Genomic DNA, 20,867 nt, shown 5'->3' with positions numbered 1-20,867 from the left:
TTGCCTCTCCCCTTGTGGGTTACTGCACCAGCTGCTCCAAGAAGCAGTCATTTAAGCCATTGAGAAATTTTATCTCCGCTTCTCTTCCTGAGGTGACATGTATCCAGTCCATATGGGGGTAATTAAAATCCCCCATTATTAGAGAGTTCTCTATTTTGGTAGCCTCTCTAATCTCCCTCAGCATTTCAATGTCAGTATCGCAGTTCTGGTCAGGTGGTCGGTAATATAGCCCTACTGCTAATTTCTTATTATTGGAGCATGGAATTTCTATCCATAGCGATTCTATGGAACATGTTGATTCACTTAATATTTTTATTTCATTTGATTCTACATTATCTTTCACATACAGTGCCACTCCGCCACCCACCCGGCCTGCTCTATTCTTTCGATATATTTTATATCCCAGTATGATTGTGTCCCACAGATTTTCCTCATTCCACCAGGTTTCAGTGATGCCTATTATGTCAATCTCCTCATTTAATGAGAGGTACTCCAGTTCACCCATCTTATTAGTCAGACTCCTAGCATTTGTGTACAAGCACTTTAAAAATTTGCCACTGCTTATTTGTCTGCCCTTCCCTGATGCATTGGATTCCTTTGAATGCGGTTGTTTATCTGCTCTGGCCCATGGTTTGTCCTCTCCCCTCCTCTCTTTCTGACTACAGCTTAGAGAGTCTCTATCAATGGATTCTCCTCTAAGAGAAGTCTCCCTCCGATTTACGTGCATCTCCGCACCAATCGGCTTTCCCCCATCTCTTAGTTTAAAAACTTCTCTACGGCCTTTTTAATGTTTAGTGCCAGCAGTCTGGTTCCACCCTGGTTTAGTTGGAGCCCATCCTTCTTGTATAGGCTCCCCCTCTCCCAGAAGTGTCCCCAGTTCCTAATAAATCTAAACCCCTCTTCCCTACACCATCGTCTCATCCACGCATTGAGACTCTGAAGCGCTGCCTGCCTACCTGGCTCTGCGCGTGGAACTGGAAGCATTTCTGAGAATGCCACCAGAGGGGTCCTGGATTTCAGTCTCTTTCCTAGCAGCCTAAATTTGGCCTCCAGGACATCTCTCCTACCCTTCGCTATGTCATTGGTACCGACATGTACCACGACCACCGACTCCTCCCCAGCACTACATATAAGTCTATCTAGATGCCTCGAGAGATCCGCAACCTTCGCACCAGGCAGGCAAGTGACCATACGGTTCTCCCGGTCATCACAAACACAACTATCTATGTTTCTAAAGATTGAATCACCCACTACTAACACCTGCCTCTTCCTAACTGGCATTCCCTCCTCCTCAGAGGTATCCTCAGTGCAAGAGGATACCGCAACATCCTCTGGGAGGAGGGTCCCAACTACGGGATGGTTTCCCTCTGCTCCCATTGAATGCTCTGTTCCCTTGAGACTTTCATCCTCCTTAAGAGCACTGGGGCTCTCAGACTGGAGGTGGGACAGTACTACAGTGTCCCAGAAAGACTCATCAACATATCTCTCTACCTCCCTTAGCTCCTCCAGTTCAGCCACCCTGGCCTCCAAAGCCCGAACTCGGTCTCTGAGGGTCAGGAGCTCCTTGCAATGAGTGCACACATATGCCACCCGCCCACAGGGCAGGTAATCATACATGTTACACTCAACGCAATAAACAGGATAGCCCCCACTCTGCTGCTGGGCTTCTGTCTCCATGTTTGTAATGAATAAGTTTAGGTGTGAATGGGATTCTTTTTAAACCTCTGGAATACAGATTATTCTAAGAGTTATGTTTTAAAGAAGGCCCGAAGTCACTAGTGCCCTCTAACCTCCCCCTCTAAACTCCCTCTCCAAACTCTCCTGTTAGCTGTTCCTGTTTGCAAGCTCCCTGGTCGCTGAGTCACAGGCTTATATAGCTCTGGTAGCCCCTCCCCCTGACTGAGGCTCAGCCAATTAACAGAGGCTTCTAGGTTTCAAGTGAGCAAGGCTAATCAAGACTTCTGGAGCTAATGAAGAACCCATTGAGACTGGGTAAAAAGGGCTCCCCTTCTGTTAGTACACTGTGTGCAAAAAGCTTGAAGAGAAGGTACTGTAGAAGGTCTGGGAAGAGCAAGCACAAGCAGGTACCAAGCAGGAAGAGCCTGCAGCAAAGAAGGTGCTGGTGAGGGCCATGGAGAAGTGGCCCAGGGGATCGTAGCTATCACACTGCTGGTACTGCAGACACTGCAGGCAGCTTCTATTACAGGTCTTGGGCTGGAGCCCGGAGTAGTTGGTAGGCCCTTCCACCACCAACTCCTTTTTCAGTACCAGAAAAGGACTAACTTTGGTAAAGGTGATTATCCTACCCATATCACTTGAAGGGAGAAGTAGAGAGTAGAAGATTTGGTTTCCTCTCTTTTCCCCTTGCTGGCTAATGATGAGGGGGGTAACTCACCAAACAGTAAGCTGGTGCCTAGAAAACAGGCTAAAGTAAAGGCTTCTGTGAGCCTCTGAGGTGAGAAATCTGCCTGAAAGCGCAGAACCAATCAAGGAAGAGGAGGAGTTTTGTCACAATACAGAAGTCCCATAACCTCAGGGTCTCTTGACACAGGGAAGAGTAGTGTGCATCCCCAGTTGTTTGATCTAGAACATTGATGTTGTGCTGTCCGTCAAAACTGACACACAATGGCCCGTCAGGTGGGTCCAGAAAGCTTGGCATGCAAAGCACACCTCCATGAGATCCCTGATGCTTATGTGAAGGTTCATATCAGGAGGAAACCAAAGGCCTTGAGTTTTGAGGCCTTCTAGGTGGGCTCCCCTAAGTCTGATGCAGTCATCACTAAGGTTTGAAGTGGGTGCAGCAGCACAAAAGGGACTTTAAAACACATCTGCTGCTGACTGAGCCACCACAGGAAGGTGAAGGAGAATGAATCTTACTCTCGCATGATGTACCACATATGTACATGAAGCCATGTGACCCAGCAGCTTCAAGTAGTTCCTGCCTGTAGTAGTGGGAAACCTTCTGAGCCCATGAATGATTGTGGTCATGGCCAGAAACCTCTCCACTGGGAGGTAAGCCCTTGCTTGAAATTAGTCCAGTACTGTCCTAATGCAGCAGTTCCCAACTGCCAGGCTGCAGCCCGACATATGCTAGGCCATGGCAGCTCTGGGGGGCCAGGGCTGGGGTACACTGCTCCCACCGCAGCTGTTGGGAGATACGTGTTCTGACCAATCTCTCAGCAAACCAGTGCTGGGCAGGGGCCAGTTCTCTCCCAGAGACATAGAACCGCACTTTGCTGTGCAGCAGGAGGGCCACACAAAGCCTGATACAGCAGCCTTAAAGCAGCTGCAACCTGGGCAGCAGTACTCAGCTAGTGGCTAGGAGGCCACACAGGGCTAGGTGAGGAGGATGGGGCAGACACTGGATGGGGTGTCTAGTGCTGGTGGGCTTTGGGGGTGGGGGACTCTAAGAAGTGGAGAGTTAATACAGGTGACTGGGGGCTTGCACTGAGGGGTGTGCAGTGGGGCTCTGGTAAAAGGAGGCTAGCACTGGGGAGTCTGGTGGTGGGGGCTCTAAGGGACAGGGGGAAAGCACTGAAACATTTGGGATGGGGGCTGGGCACTAGGGAGCTGTGAGGGTGGGAGGCTGGCACTGGAGAGGGTTGAGTGCAGGGGAACCCGGGGTCAGTGGCTAGCGCTGGTGGTAGTGGAGGGGTGGAGGTTAGGGCTGGCACTGGAGAACTCTAAGGGCTGGAGCTTTTGGCAGATCGATTACATTTTATGTGCATAATGAATACACACACGTGCAAATAGTATGTTACCAGTACACCAAAATTTGTGAATGGGCTTGCCGGTGCCTGGTATAAAGAAGTTTGGGAACCACTGTCATAGTGAATTCTATCCTCTGGACCAGAGAAAGAGTGGATTGTGTTTCTTTGAGGAAGAGGTTTAGATTGTCAAATGTGGCTCTGAGGAGGTTCACGTGGGTCTCTACTTGACTCCTGGACTGGCCTTTGATGAGACAATCACCTGGTATCGAAACACTACCTGACGCCTGCAGAGGAAGGTGGTGACAACTGCCATGCATTTTGTGAACATTCAAAGGACTGAGGATAGGCTGAAAGGGAGCACTGTGAATTGATAGTATATACTACAAATCTTAAGTACTTTCTGTGGGATTGGTAGAACAAGATGTAGAAGTACGTATCCCTCAAGTCGAGGGGGGCGTGCCAGTCCTTCGGATCCAGACAGGGAAAGGGTTGGCAATAATTTCTGAAGTGCCATACATCACCCCAGAAAGGGCAGGGCTCAAGCAGAAGGGAAGGGGCCAGGACACTTCCCTGCTTCCCCACCCACAGACCATGATTGGTCTGGTGGTGGGGGAGCGAGTGAATTCTTTGCCCTCCCCCCCCACAGGCGCCCATGCCCCTGATGGTGGGAGAAGACTTCATGCACACCCCTTCTGCCCCCAGGCCAATCAGGGTTTGGGGGCAGGTAGAGCGCGCGAAGTCTCTTCCCGCCCCCCCAGGAGCGCATGGTGCTTCAGCTGCAGACTCCTTGCAGGGCAGGGCAGTAGAAACTTCATGCACTCACCCCCGCCCCCAGTCCCTGATTGGCCTGGGGACAGAAGAGGGAGTGCATGATGTCTCCTCCCACCATCAAGTGCAGAATTGGCCTGGGGTGGGGAAGCAGCAGGGCCGTGTCAGGCTGGATCAACCTGCTCAGCAGGCAAAATCCAGTCCACAGAGGCCCTTTTGTCCACCCTGAGATAGGGAATTATGAATGACAGAAACAAACGTGACGAACTTGAGCTTCTATACAAAGTTGTTGAGTTGCCACAGGTACAAAATGAGACAAAGCCCACCCTTGGCTTTTGGTATTAGCAAGTAACAGGAGTAAAACCCTTCTTCCCTGTGTTCTCAAGGGACTTCATGAACAACCCTTACAGGTAGCGGTGACTTAACCCCCTGAATTAGGAGTTGATGAGAAGGGCCCCTGAAGAGGGACTGAGAGTGGGGATGGAATAATACCACAATGTTTAAGTTGATGGTTTGCCTTTCATGAACATTCATTTGTTCTTACAGGGAAAAGATGGCATGATTGTTTCTCCTGATTCTAACATACAGCTGGCACTGCAAAGAGATGACAGTGTACCTAAAGTGCCACCAACCAAGGATACAGGTAAGATTTAGAAATGTTACAATATTAAGCTCTCTAAAAGATACTGTTCCATATAAAAATAAGAGTTCAGTGAAGGACAACTGCACATAGCACTCACCTTTTCATTTATAAAAAAAGATGTTCATGAGCTAGGTGTGGTTTCTGCTAACTTCAGTGTGGAAATTTTAAAAAAGCTTCAGATAAAACTGAACTGCATATTTTCTGAATGTAGCTGATGCTCCTATCACATCCTGTAGGCAAACAAAATATTGAATGGCCAAATGAAAGCATAATAAAGCTAGACAATTCCACAGAAGCTAAAAATATGAATTGACTATCAAGCAAAAACTTAGCAAAGCTTTTGATATGGTCTCCCACAATATTCTTGCCAGCAAATTAAGGGGGTATGGATTGGATAAATGGACTGTGAGATGGAGAGAAAGCTGGCTAGAGGCCCAACTGGTAGTGATCGGCGCTTGATGTCAGGTTGGCGATCAGTTTCTAGCCGAGTGCCCCAAAGATCGGTTCTAGGGCTGGTTTTGTTCAACATCTTTATTAATAACTGGGATGAGGGGATGGATTACACCCTCAGCAAGCTTGCAGATGACTCTAAGCTAGGGGGAGAGGTAGATACGTTGGAGGGCAGGAACAGGGTCCAGACTGAGCTAGTCAGATTAGAGGATTGGGCCAAAAGAAACCTGATGAAGTTCAAAAAGGACAAGTGTAGAGTCCTGCACTTGGGATGGAAGAATCCCAAGCATTGTTGCTGGCTAGGGAACGAATGGCTAAGTAGCAGAAAAGGACCTGGAGATTACAGTGGATGAGAAGCTGGATATGAGTTAACAGTGTGCCCTTGTAGTCAAGAAGGTGAATGGAATATTAGGTTGCATTAGGAGGAGCATTGCCAGCAGATCTGGAGAAGTGATTATTCCCCTTTATTTGGGTCTGGTGAGGCCACATCTGGAATATTGCGTCCAGTTCTGGGCCCCCCACTACAGAAAGGATGTGGACACACTGGAGAGGGTCCAGCGGAGGGAAACCAAAATGATTAGGGGGCTGGAGCACATGACCTATGAGGAGAGGCTGAGGGATTTGTCTGCAGAAGAGAAGAGTGAGGGGGGGTATTTGATAGCAGCCTTCAACTTCCTGAAGGGAGGTTCCAAAGAAGATGGAGAGAGACTGTTCACAGTAGTGACAGATGGCAGAACAAGGAGCAATGGTATCAAGTTACAATGGGGGGAGGTCTAGGTTGGATATTAGGAAAAACTATTTCCCTAGGAGGGTGGTGAGGTACTGGAATGGGTTACCTAGGGAGGTGGTGGAATCTCCATCCCTAGAGGTTTGTAAGTCTCAACTTGACAAAGCCCTGGCTGGGATGATTTAGTTGGGATTGGTCCTGCCTTGGGCAGGAGGCTGGACTTGATGACCTCCTGAGGTTTCTTCCAGCTCTATGATTCTATGAAAATAAATACATGTGCCTTATATCATATTCCAAAGTTCGACTAATATTGAAATGAAATGTGGTCACCACAGTCTTTACGCGGCGTCTTTGGCTGGCTGGCTGGAGGTAAATGGCTATTATCCTTTAAAGGCTCTCTCTCAACAATATGTGACTAAGAACAGGGATAAGTTAGGGAAGGGGTCACTGTCCTTTCTGCAGACTGGAATGCAATGAGGGAGTCGAACTCACACAGCCCCAGAGAAGCTGTCTTTTACCTGGATCAGGCTCCCACTTACTCAGCCATAACATTGGCAAAATAATTGGATTTCTACATGGCCATCACTGTGGGCATTATTCTAGATGCTCTTTTTCTTGGTGCCCAAAGCAGAGTGAGGGGGCTTTTTTGATCTTCTTCACAGAAGACTGGAACCCAGGAGAGTGTATTCTGGGGTGGAGATTAAGTTGTGTTCAGGGGTGGGGATTAATTTATAAAGTCACAACAGTAAGTAAAAATTATCTTCACTGGACAGCTGTCATAATTATTAGCAGTTATCACATTAAAATGGACTGGGAAAGGATTTGAAAGAAAGCATCCCTTAAAGGACCTGTGAAAGAGGAAGCACTGGAATTTTTACATCTGGAACAGCATGCTGCCAACCTCTCTCTTTCTGTAGCCCCACAAGGGTATGGCTATGACAAGGTTGTGGATTATGAGGAAGTGATTAAGGAAATAATCATGACCTGCACTATATAATTTATTGCAAGGCTCCTTTGAATATTTACAGTGAATAAAACTAAAGCCAAATTACACCATAACAATTGTCTACTGTCTATCTTATGGCATCACCAGAAAATGGGTGAAGTGAAAAAACTAGAGACACTTCCATGAAGAGCTTTCTGAACTCAGAACCTCAACTTCAGTAAGGAGCAGAATATGTCTGTACTACGACTAGAGAGAACTTAACTTAGCAGAGGTTTATATGTGACAACCAATATCTTGAAATGTATCCAGAAACTAATTAGAATCAAAATTAATAGGGCACAATATGCTCCATAGAAGGAACACGGTTATGATTACTGCAGCTACATTCTCCATTAGCTCAAGTTTCCCAGTTGTTTTGAAGAGTACCATCTACAGATAGGATTTTCTGTAATTAACATGACACGTTCTCCATGTGAAAGGAAAAAAATAAATAAAAAAAACCCACCCACATCCCCCCCCCCAAAAAAAACCCAAATTAAAAAAAATTAAAAAAAAAATCTTCTTGTCAAAAAGAAATGAAATGAAACGAAACACTCTTTAGGACATGTGTATCCCAAAATCCACAACCACACTATGATTTAACAAGATCTTCAAGTTGCAAATTCTAACAATTTGTTCAAGAAAAAATTACAGCCTCCATCGTCTACAGACATTTCCCCAGCTAACGAACATTCTCTGAAATGAATAATCTGCCAGTTATGAAACAATAGTAAGCAAAGGTAAAGTGTACACTCAGACTCCAATGAAACAGCCACGCAATGCTGAGCATCAAAAGCATATTGATGGCACTGCTTCTACAACCACATCACTATTACCTGTCTTCACATACATGCTGAGCAAACGGAGTCAAAAGGTCAAGATCTCAAATCTGAGGCATGCGATTAAATGCCAGGCTATGAATGGGGTCCAAACCTCTCCATGGAAAGAAGAAACTGAAGACTTAACAATTCTCAGTTTAACAATTAACAATTTTCTTTGTTAGGTGGATAGCAAAAAGTACCACCTATACACCATACCCATATCCAGTGCTTTTTTTTGGGGGGGTATATTAAAAAAAAAAAAAGTGTCGGTACTAGGGTTCCAATGGTTTTGTTGAGGGGAATAAAAGCCAGGGAAAAGTTTGTTGAGAAAAAAAAAAACCCAAAACAACGGGTCCGAACGGGTCCGAAATGCGGTCACAGCCCCTTTGATTGCTGCGTGTCCAGCATGAGTGCTCCCAGGAACAGCTGGGGCTATGCTGAAGAAAAGCGGCGAGTGCGCCCAAAAAAAGCATACTGTCACAAAAAAAGCATATCCATGCAAAATGGCTAAAAGGCTCAGTACCACGAAGAGTTAGAGATTAGAAAAACAAAAGATTAATTCAAAGCTGCAACATTAACTTTGAGGCAATATCTTAATTTTCTTGATTCCATGAATAGGCCATTTGCCTTAGCATCCTTTGCTGCAGAATTGTGCTCTAGAATCAGGTAGATAAAAATTAAATCGGCTTTGAGTAAAAACCTATGTATAGTTTTCATTAAAATACATCATAGCTCAAAGATATCTCATCATGGAATAGGGATTATAAATACTATGCCAGTCGGAGTCAGTGCTCAGTCCAGAAGATACCATCAGAGATGCTTAGTTTTGCAGTTCTCAAACTGTGGATTTGTGTCTCCACAGATAACATGCTTGTTAACAGCAAAAATGTTTTTAAATTAATAAAGAATATATAGAGGAGAAAATAACTTACCTCAATCCTATTGTACCTCTGCAAATTTGTGTACTCAGAGTCAATCCCTTACCTCTCTCTAAAAGTGCAAAGTTTCAAAAAGTTCAGTGAAAAGAAGCCAATATTTTAAGTTTTTCATGTTGACCTGGCAGACATAGACTATTTAATTTCTATCTATATATAAAAACAGTTTTTACTGTAGGATGACACCCTCAACCCCTCCCCTTCACCCTAAGCCACATGGCTTCCCCTCTCCCCTGTGCTCAGCGGAAGCCACAAAGCCGCCTCTGTGCTGGAGGGAGTGGGGGAAGGGAGGCACGAAACGGGAGCCACATGGCCTCTAGCCCAGCCTGCCAAAGTTTCAGCCTGGCCTAACGCTCTGGCAGCAGGAGGAAGAGAGTAGGGTTGCCAGATGGTTTCAACAAAAATACCGGACACACTTGACATTACCTCACAATCTACATTACATCTTATTTAGAAAATATCGAACATTTATATTTTCTCAATTTGTTTCCCAAACAGGAAGCTCAAATATTGGACTGTCCAGTTCAAAACCGGACACCTGGCAACCCTAGAAGAGAGCCAGGCCTGCCGCAGCAAGGTCTGTGGCAGTAGGGACAGGAGCTGAAAGCTATGTGGCTCCCAGGCTACTTGGCTTCCCCCTTTTTCTGGGGAAGAGGGCTCCAGGGAGCCAGCAGGATCAGGGAGGTGGCATCCACCCTATGGCGCCACAGACTGCTTCAGAGAAGGCAGTGGTGGCGCTTGGCTGGGGCAGACAGCCAGGAAGCAGAGTGGCCTGACTCCACATATGGCAGCAGCCTCACTCTGCCCGCTCGGTCCTGGGTGCCTGGAGTCGCAGCCGGGACCTGCTTAAGAAGAACAAAGGGAGGCGAGGCATCTTCCGTCTCAGTGAGCCAACGCAGCACCATGGGATCTCGGGCCCTGAACAGAGACATGCCACAGCCTATAGCAGCTAGAAGCCCACAGAGATGCTTCTGTTCCCCCGCGCACCCTCGGCTGCGGGTCGCTGGTGGGCAAGAAGGAGGAGGGAGAGTTGGCCCTCCGTCTCCTCATGCGAACAGGACTCCCAGCCCAATCCCACAATGTACAGGGCATACCAGGCTCCTTCAATGCTGTGCAGCACAGACTGGGGGTTAACCCCTCTGCCCCGCAATCTGGCCTGGTCTCCCCCGCATTGGCTCTGCACCACTCAGGCCAGCTATTAACCCCCTCCCCCACACTCCGCCCAACCCCTGAATGGCCTCCGCATGGACTCTTTACTGACAATCCAGTGGGTCCATGCTTTATCAAACTCTATGGGGATTTTCAGGGAGGGAATGAGGGGGTTCCGTAACTCGTGGATTTCTGCCATGTTAGACTGCAATTCCTACAGCGGACAGCTCACTTACTCACCAGATCAGCGGTCGGGGTCACCAATGTAGTAGTTCAGGACAGTGATACAGTAAATTCAAGATTCACTGGTATGGCATCCTGACAGATCTCCTGCTCTTTCAGTGGTATTAAACATTCAGCTGCATATGTTTTTGTATGCTCCCTCGGTATACATTGCCAGCTCTGTGCAGGTAGCTAGCATAATAGACTTTACAAGAGCCCCCAAAGACCACGGACTCAGATAAGATACAAAGGCACCAAAGTCATCTTTGTTGTCAGTAGCCAGATGGCTTCTGAGCCCCTACATATTTGTACCCAGGACAATGGACACTGCTCAGTCGATAGTATGGATTTCACTATTGCCACCCAGGCCGGCCAAAGAGTTACGTGAGGTACCCCAATATTTATAGACCAAAATGAACCATCTATGATATACATCACATATATCATCTTACACATTAATGACACGTTTGGTACCTCCCCTTGTACTTTTCTCCAAAGCATTCACTACCCATTCTTATGCTTTCACTCTTGTTGTTTCAAATTATTTTATCATGTTCTCAGTTAGCTGTCCTTGTACTAATGGAATGTGTTTACATACTTCATGTGCTTCTATCCGTGCAAGCAGTTCTAGTGCCAAGAGACACTGACTTACAGGCAAACATTTGCTTTTGACAGGACCTGTCTATTACTCATAGTATAACTCATGCTTACTTTGGTTCCAGCCCCAGGCCCATGCTTCAGGATCTTTCTCTCGCCTACATTGGAGAAATGGACATTACAGAATAGTAAACAATTAAAACACAATTATATATAAAGGCCTCCTTTGCAATGTCACTACTCTAAATTTCTGTTTTACTTCTCATACACATAGTCTTGTGGGACATGCTGTAGCAATGCTTATCCCAGTATAGCAAAACACTCAGCCTGTAACTTACAGTTATCATAACAGCCCTATTAGGAGTGTGTTCTTATTGTGGCACTAAATTTAAAAGGGCCTGGCTACTGCAATCATAAAACTACATTCTTCAACCAAAATCCTGGGCCTAACATTCCCAGGCCCATCATATGGAACTTAACACAATTGGTAAATACAATCTATCAGTCATACGAGAGAACATGCAGACTAAAGGACAGATGGGGCATGAATGTGTGAATGACAAAGAAAGGTGGCCACGTAACAACATTTAGCCCACCAGGTCACCTTCAGTCCATGCATTATGCTTTTCCGGGACAAAAGTGGGGGAAGTAACACCAAATAGCATTATTTGTGTATTTACATCTTTTAAGATCTGCTTCGGAAATGCTGATGTTGTTATAAACAAAAGTTTTCATAGGGTTCCCTGGTCAATAATGAGAAGCACTTGGTTACTTTTGTATGTACAATTGTTGTGTCTTGTTTTTAAAAACTGAAGCATGTGTTCTTTACAGCTACTTAAGAGAAAGCAGTTGTTTTGAAATGGAAGCTGTTTTCATTACTAGTTGAAGTACAGAAAAGAGTGAAATGAAAATATTACCCTGTTCATCTTTCTGAGTAACAATTTCCACATCAGTAACATATCCAAACTTTCTGAATCTTTCCTGCAGTTCAGCCTCAGAAACTGTATGGCCAAGTCCTCCAACATATAAGCATTTTAAAACTTTTATTTTCTCCATATTAAAAAATGAAATTGTTTTATCCTTCTGTTAAAAAGCAACAAAAAAAATGAGTATTAACACTTTTCTGAGATAGAGTTTATCAGTCACTATGGCTACGTCTACACTGCACCATAGTTTGGAATAAGACACAATTTGAGCTATACATACTGCATATCTTATTTTGATCTTATTTCAAAATAGCTTATTTTGTAATTTCGCACTGTGTACACAGCGCCAAATTTCAAAATAACCCGCTATTCTGAAATGTCCTTTACTCTTCGTGGAATGAGGCTCACAGGAACCTTGGAATAGCGAACCCTAAATAATGGGCTTGCTGTTAAGACCCAGGATAGCTATTTTGAGATTCTCCAGTAACCTGAAATAATGTTGCAGTGTAGACGTAACCTATGTGGGTACTTCCAAGAGATGACCCATATTCTGCACTTACCTTAGAGCAGAATCCCACAATTCAGCTCACTTTCTGATGTGAATTATCAGGTTGTAGCAGCCCTTTTCCCACCAACCTTACCAGAACAAGTCCAACAGGATTTGGACCCTGGCCTAGGGATGTTAAAATGTGTTTAATTAAGTAATCATGTAATTTCTGGAAATGTCAGTGGTTAGACTGTCAGATCCTTGGGAGCCGGTGTATGCAGGGAACCAGTTTTGAGCACATGCCTCCTGCCTCCCTCCCCCAATCCCTGAGCTGATGCCTCTGTATCAAAAGCAGCAGCACTGGGGCATAGGGGCAGGTGGGTCTCCGAGAGCCAATTCCCTATGCGTACCAGGAACCCACATGTAACCATGAATAGGAACCTGCATGTAACCTGGGCTCATCGGTTAACCATGTACAAGGTTACATTTCCATATCCCTAGAAACTGTTATGGAATGTTCTCTGGGAGCTGTGACCCATGGGTGAAAGCAGTGATGAAACAGCATATCCAGAACAGAATAGGACTTATTTAACAATCGGAATATGTCACATTGAGAGAATGAGATTAAAGTAACAAAAGTCCTCTACAAAGGTTTCTGATGATCTCAATGGTAAATAGATCTGGGAGCATTTTCTGGATCATTAGGTTTAACATTGAAATACTCAATTTGCCTTCTCCCCCCCCCCCTTTTAAACATTTTATAGAACATTTAACAGGTTTAGAAACACAGTATCAAAAAGCTTTCAAGGCTCTCCTGAAGTCTATTATGCTAGCTACCTGCGCAGAGCTGGCACTATATACTGAGGGAGCATAAGAAAACACACACAGCTGAATGTTTATCATCACTGACGGTGCCAGAAATATGTCAGAATGCCACACCAGTGAATCCTGAATTTACTGTATCTCTATCCTGAACTACTTCAGGGGCCTAATTTCCTCACCCTCACCACCACCACCACCACCACCATCACCACCCCCTGAGATGTCACAAAGGGGTGGCCTGGCAGCATTCAGACCAGCTGCCAACTCGCTGTAGCTGTTTCCTTGCTGGTTAGGCTGCCCATTTGTAGGCAAGGGCAGGATGTGTACGGGGAGGGAGGAAGGGTGGTAAGGTGTATGTGAGGAGGGGTTGTTCGGTAAAGGGGGACCGGGGATGTGAAGGAGATATAGGAATGGAGGCGGGGGGATGGGCAAGAGGAGGGGCTAGGGAGGACAGTGGGTGTAGGAATGGAGGTAGGGAGTGGGGGTGTAGGGATGGAAGTGGGGGTATGGATAGAAAGGCGGTTGGCTGTGGGCCATGGAGCTCTCCTCCCCACAGCAATGTGCACTCTTCCCTGCAAGCTGAATCCGGAACAGTGCCCCCAGGTTTCCTCCTCCTCTCCCCTTCCCTGCATGAAGCCGGCACTGGCACTGTAATCTTGAGGGTGGGGGGAGAGAGGGGAGAGATTTGAAGTCTGGAGCACCAGGCAGTTGGCGGCCTGAGTGCCGGCCAAGCAGAGGCTCCCCACCGCATCTTGGAGCGCGGGGTCCCAGAGCACAGCAAGGGGCCACTGCTGCCACCCCTGCTGTCCCCTGGCTTGGCTGTGGCCCTCCTCCCGCGGCCAGAGGCGGGGCTGAGACCAGGGCTGCCACTAGGGAGAAGGGTGAGTGGGCCAGGGCGAGAGATTAGTTGGGGGAGCCAAAAGGCCAGGGATGGTGTGGCCACCAGCTGTCCCCTTCCCGGTGGCGCTCCCAAATGACCTGGGCTGATGTGGCCCCAGCCCTCGCTAGCAGATGGGGGGGGGGGGGAAAAGGGTGAGCCAAACCTGCCTACCCCCAGGGACAGGGGGGATTGGCAAGAATAGCGAGCAGGGGGCACTGCCCCCTAGTTTATTTTTTTTTAAAGTTTCATTAACTATTTTACTTTAAATAAACTTTAACAAAAACAAAGCCTAAAATAAAGTAAACATCAACATTAAGTAATTCACTAATTATTTTAGCAGACATCTCTAGTAAATGGACATTTCCCTCATTTCCCAAAGCTTCCCAAAACTGTCTCTCAATGAGCCAAAAGCTCCAAGTATTTCCCTACACTACTAACAAAACCTTCATCTTTACCCGTAAACTCTTCTACAATGCTAATGTTATAATACAATGTTACAATCCAATGTTAATATAAAAATCGTGGCACAATAAAAATTAAAACAGCAGTGGCAAAGTAAATACAATTAGTAAAGTATCAGGTTCACTTTTTTCATTAAATATTAACTCATTCATTGCCTGTATTTTTTAAAGTAAATCAAGGTGGTGAACAATTTCTAATCTGTCACAGGATCCAAGAATCTGAAAGAAGTATTTTTGTACAGCTTGCACACAGTACACAGGTCATGCTCATTACCTTATATCTTATTTATGGTCTCACTGAGTGATGCAAATGGAGCCTTTTGCCTCTCAAAGATTTTTTTTCTACTATGACTTGAAAGCAATCATTTTAATGAAGATAAGTGACATTACAATCAATTGTACTGAATGCCTACACAGCAAACTAATTGAAAAATATAGCTGAGTAATTGTGACAAAAGGTGTTTCAGGAACAGATTACAAAAAAAGCTAAAATGCGTAAATAGAAAAACATGAATCTTAGTAAAAGGGACATCTAAGAAAAAAGATCTGATTGGGAATCTTTTTTGACCATGAGACTAAATATACAAAATCCTAATCTTAACTAAATTAAATTCTATTTTTTGTGTTAGTTTAAAAATTGATAGTCAATAAAAGCTTTCTACTGACACAAAAAACGAAATTATTTGTTAACAGATTTGCCCACTTGTCTTCTCTGTGTGTGTTTAAGTGGATCAGTATACTGTGAAGAAATTGATATTACTGCTATTCCCCCTCTGCCAAAGGAAACAGCCTATCTTTATGCACGATTCAACAAAATAAAGAGAGTAGCAGTCTCAGATTTTGCTGATATTCGTAAGTACATTTAGACTTTAATCTTTTTCGTTTGGTGATATGTGCTGATAGTTTAAAGTTAAATTCTTCCTTGCATATAGAATAAGGATAAATACCATAAGAAGATACATTTCATATTTGTTGTTGAACTCCGTCGTTGCATTTACACACACACACACACCCACACACACACCCACTAATATTAGAAAGGAATTGTAAAAGCAAATCTGAAAACCTAGCTAAGCCCAACCTCTGAGGTGGGAGGTAGGATAGTTATGCATATAAGACAGCTAATATTGGGACAGTCCTCTTAATAATCAAAATGTCTTTTCACCCTATTCACAAAATACCATGTATCACACAATTAGTGTTTTGACTGAATCTGGGTTGTCTTAAAATAACCAGAAAGTATCAAGAGGAATTCACAGATGGCAATATGGCAAAAGCTTATTGGTTAATTCTATGGACTACATGACTAGGGCTTTTGCTACACTTCAAAGGTGAAAAAAGCACCATCTGCAGCCCAGGGTCAGCCTGACGCACTTCTCCACACAGCATTTCAAAGTGGCAGCAGCAGCACCACACAGAGCCCAGAGTTAGCAGGGGAGTCCTCAGCAGATCCGGGCTCCACTCAGGGCTGTCACTGTGAAATGCCACAGGGAGCCTGGGGTGCCCCAGCTGGCCCCAGGCTGCACATGGTGTTTCAAAGGGGCAGCGCCCCAGGCTCCAAGTGGCGCTGCAGCTTTGAAATACCCCTTTCTCCCCTCCCCCGCCCCGCCATTTGCTGCTTCTTTCTGATAGAAGCAGCAAGGTGAGGGGGGGCAAAAGGGGGAATGACTAGTTGACTAGTCTGCTGACAATCTAATAAGCATATCAGATAGCCAACTAGTCCTTCGTCCTTCACATCCCTACTTGGGACAGGCGCTAGTTGCTGGGCTCCCATCCAGGCTTATATGCCAGCAGCAGGTCTGAGGGCTCCCTCGCCACCAGGCTCTTGGAGAGGCTGAGCGTGGTGCCTGACTGCCTGGAGTCTGGTTGCCCTGTGGAGACTCAACCTCCCCCCAGCGGCTGCACTTACTGTGGCTGCCAAAGCACTCCCCTCCCCAGCCAACCAGGAGCTCCCCCACCAACCTGTTGGCTCCTTCTTTCTGCTCCCGGCAGGTGGACAGGTGGCCCTGTGCTCTGTGGGCAGGGCTGGTGCAATGAGCAGAGCTGACGGAACTGCATGAGGGAGAGGTTGGGACGGCGCCCCCTTCCTCCCCCCCCCCATGCTGCTGCTCTGCCCTTCTCAGCAGGCTGCAGTGCCCCAGAGTGCCATGTACACATGACACTACCAGTACCTGGCTGTCCCCCACACGGAGCAGGCAGGCACCCCTGAACCTCCCCACCTGCCAGGGTTAGAGTCTGGCCTGGCGTGTGCTGCGGCAGACGGGGTGGTTAAGATTGGAAGGGAGAGAAGGAGCTCAGGCTAGCGGGGGGGAAGGAAGAAGGGTCCCGGGCTGGCATGGCAGGGAAGGGAGGATGGGCCTGGACGGAAGTATAAGGGACCCAGGCTAGCGCAGCCACAGCCCAGCCCTCCTCCCAGTGGCCAGGGGGAGGTGAGAGGCTTGCGTAACCCCCACCAGAGGGAGGTTGGTGAGTGCAGTGAGAAGGGGCCCCCCCCCCAGTAATTTTAAATGGGTAAAACTACTTATTTTTCCCAGCCTGGTTTGTGAGAGGAGCTGACCTGTATTTTGTCAACCTAAGGCACTGGTGGAGAATTTTATTCGAAACAATTAAAATTTAAGAAAATTATAAGAAACTGAAAAAAAGGAATTTGTAATGTAAAGTGTTAGGCAATCATATTTATACACATTTCTATCTGAGTCACTTATAACAGAAGTATTTTATGCTTTACTATGTTTTATACACCATTGAAATAATATTCAAGGTTTTGTTTCCGTTATATAAAGCTACATTAAGAAGAATTGATTTAACTGGAAATATGATAGAAGAAATTGAAGATGGTGCCTTCTCAAAGCTTCTGTTATTAGAAGAACTTTCACTTGCTGAAAACAAATTGATAAAACTTCCAGTTCTGCCTCCCAAGCTAAATACATTTAATGCAAACTACAACAGAATTAAGAGCAGAGGTATCAAAGCAAATGCTTTCAAGGTAAGTAACAAAGTATATACACTCCAAGTTACAAAAAGTGGAGTAACTTAAACAAGCTAGATAAACAACCATAATAATAGTATATAGTGGTTGTTAAATATCTGTAAAACTTTATTGTAAAACTCTGAGCATAAGTATAAGCAGTTTTTCAGATTTTTAAAAAATGCATTTTATTTAAGGTATACAGAACAGCAATGCTCTGTTAAAGATGCAAATTAGTTTAATTTAAAGTCCAATTTTGCCCCTCCTCACTTCTAAAATCTACACAAAGTACATTTGGTCTCCAAAATGGTGAGTCAGAGCAAGGGCCAAGGCAACATTTTAATTTTTTTTAACAGAACAAGAAGGAAATTGGACAAGAGCTCCTAAAACAGTTTTCTTATGAAAAGGTTTGAGGAAGACCAAGAACCTCCCCAAGGTTCTTGATACTTGCTGTGGAAGCTTCCTTTCTGCAGACCTCAGAAGACCTACATAATGGAGGAAAATGACACCCTGTTCTCTCACACAGACACCTATGTTCTTATTCTTGAGAAGGTTCAGAGGAAGGCAACAAAAATGACTAGGGGGCTGGAGCACATGAATTATGAGGCGAGGCTGAGGGATTTGGGCTTATTTAGTCAACAGAAGAGAAGACTGAGGTGGGATTTGATAGCAGTCTTCAACTACCTGAAGAAGGAAGGAGAGGCGCTGTTCACAGTAGTGACGGATGACAGAACGAGGATCAATGGTTGCAAGTTCCATTGGTGGAGGTCTAGGTTGGATAGTAGGAAAAACTGATATTAGGAGGGTGGTGAAACACTGGAATAGGTTGCCTAGGGAGGTAGTGGCATCTCCATCCATAGAGGTTTGACAAAGCCCTGGCGGGGCTCATTTAGTTGGGGTTGGTCCTGCTTTGAGCAGGGGGCTTGACTTGATGACCTCCTAAAGTCTCTTCGAACCCTATGATTCAGTACCTTCCTCCTTCTACTTCATAAATGTGAGTTCTATAGAAAAAGACCTTTGGAAGAAAATCAGATTATCTACAAGACAGGACAATTCTTCCCTACCTATGACTCAGGCATTTTGTTAATTTTCAATTAGCTTCCATTAGTTCATCCCAGGCTTGGGTAGTTTATTTTGTTTCTCTGGGACTGAGGAAACTACTAAAGCTAGGAAATCTGAAGCTCTGAGGAACATTCTAAGACTCTAGAAAATGCAGGAAGAAAAAATGAGAACACAAAGCTAAATATTTTCAGGTTTTCTAGAACAGTGCTTCCCAAAGTAATCCACGAAATCACTCTACGAACCCTGGTAACTGTCAGCTCCCATGTGTTTATTTACCGGCTCTGCAGCTACGGAGCCTTGCAGCTCCCGTTGTAGATAATAAGATGTGATTATGTAACTAAACTAAACAAGGCTTGACTTTATGCTAATTGTGAATTTGTATGTCAGCTTGTTGGCACAGCAACCCAGGAAAACATGTTGGTATATGGCAAGAAGAGATGACTCAAAATAGAAGAATAAGTGAAAGTACCATGACACTTGCTCACCCCTGTCCTAATCCAAAATTCTTCACTGCAACAAGGACATAGCCAATGTCCTTGGGCGGCCAACCAGGAGAGACTCTAATGATTCAATTTCCAAGAAAGGTTAATACTACAAGATGCGTTAGTCTCAGCCATATTCAAACACCCAAATTTGTTTTTTTAAACTTTTCAAAAATATAACAAATCCTGTTCAAGCAATTTCTTAGTATGTTAGGGCAGTGGTTCTCAACCAGAGGCACATGTACCCCCTGAGGTATGTAGAGGTCTTACAGGGGAGTACAGGCAGTCCCCGGGTTACGTACAAGATAGGGACTGTAGGTTTGTTCTTAAGTTGAATTTGTAAGTGGGAACTAGTACATATTGTAGGGGAAACTCGAGCCAAACATTTCTCCAGAGCTCAGTTTTATTCTCCCACACCTCACTTCCCTCAGTCCTTTATTCTCAAGCTGAGGTGTCTGCTGAGAAAAGCCGCTTCACGTTTCCCTGGTCTGCTGGGGGGAAGCAGCTAGTGCGGGGTTGCCTCACCCCGTTTGTAAGTAGGGATCAGATGTAAGTCGGATCCATGTAACCCGGGGACTGCCTGTACATCAATTCATCTAGATATTCATCTAATTTTACAACAGGCTATATAAAAAGCACTAAGCAAATACAAACTAAAATTTCATACAATAACTTGTTTATACTGCTTCATATACTTATACAATGAAATGTAAGCACAATATTTATATTCAAATTGGTTTATTTTATAATTATATGGTTATAATTGCAAAAACAAGCAATTTTTCATTAATAATTTGCTGTGACACTTGTATTTTTGTGTCTGATTTTGTTGGTAAGTAGTTTTGAATCTAGGTGTAACTTGGGGTACTCAAGACAAATCAGACTCCTGAAATGGGCACAGTTGTCTAGAAAGGTTAAGAGCCACTGTGTTTGGGTAGTAAAAACCGTATTTTCAACAAAAGAACACACATATAGGATGGCTTTACAGACGTACATTAGCCAAGGTATGGATTCAGAAGAAAAATATCTATTGTTAGAGACAGGCACAGAGGGACTGAACTATTGACAAGGTAATCAAGGAAAAACAACATTAATTTTTTCTCCTTTCTTTTACAGAGGCAGGCCAATTTGTCATACCTCTATCTGGCACATAACGCACTGGAATCAGTACCTCTTAACTTACCAGAGACCCTGCGTATTCTGCACCTTCAGGTCTCAAAGTTGTTTTTTTTTTAAATGTTGTACAATGAAGGACACAACGATTTAGCTAAAATCAGACCATTCTTGCTGTCTTTCATTATCTGTTTCAAATTTGGTTTACACTATTGTTACCATCATCCAAAAACATTCCCCTGAAAACTAAACATTAGTATATACATGCACCTACCGATGTTTAGTGCCATCGTACATATGCTCATCCTAGCTTTGAAATGTTAAAAAGCAATCAAGTAGTTAAAATAGAAGGTCTCCTAGACAAAAAAGTTGTTTGGTGGCTGACTAACTATAACACTGGAATTTGTCACTGCTTTGTCTATAAATGTTGTTAGTTTCTTTATTTCAAGGGCAGTGCTGGGCCACAATGAACAACAGAATAACCCTTTGTCAGCAAAGTGTAGTAGATTTCAGTACCAATGTATAACTACTGGTTAGTAAATGCAAACAAAACTTAAGATTCAAATTCAAAAACAACAAAATAAAAAAACCAAGAAACACAACAGAATTAACTATTGCTAAGACTCAGATACTTTCCTTAGATTCTGATGCTGACATTT

The 20,867-nt window shown here is 44.7% G+C and overlaps 2 protein-coding genes across 5 annotated transcripts in view; one reads left to right on the top strand and one right to left on the bottom strand.

The window, feature by feature from the left end:
* Nucleotides 1-20,867, bottom strand: part of CENPP (centromere protein P) — a 296,833-nt gene that overhangs the window by 231,061 nt on the left and 44,905 nt on the right. The gene's annotated exons all lie outside the window — the stretch shown is intronic.
* The window catches only part of OGN (osteoglycin), a 38,086-nt gene that overhangs the window by 14,967 nt on the left and 2,252 nt on the right, over nt 1-20,867 (top strand). Inside the window, exons 3-6 of the mRNA XM_006127563.4 lie at nt 5,025-5,121; nt 15,277-15,435; nt 17,367-17,569; nt 20,212-20,307. Coding sequence (XP_006127625.2) covers nt 5,025-5,121; nt 15,277-15,435; nt 17,367-17,569; nt 20,212-20,307 — 555 coding nt within the window. The remainder of the gene's footprint in view (nt 1-5,024; nt 5,122-15,276; nt 15,436-17,366; nt 17,570-20,211; nt 20,308-20,867) is intronic.

Source organism: Pelodiscus sinensis, chromosome 11 (assembly GCF_049634645.1).
Source record: "Pelodiscus sinensis isolate JC-2024 chromosome 11, ASM4963464v1, whole genome shotgun sequence".
Taxonomy (NCBI): Eukaryota; Metazoa; Chordata; order Testudines; family Trionychidae; genus Pelodiscus; species Pelodiscus sinensis.
The sequence above is the reverse complement of the archived record's forward strand: the minus strand, read 5'-3'. Positions and strand labels throughout refer to the sequence as shown.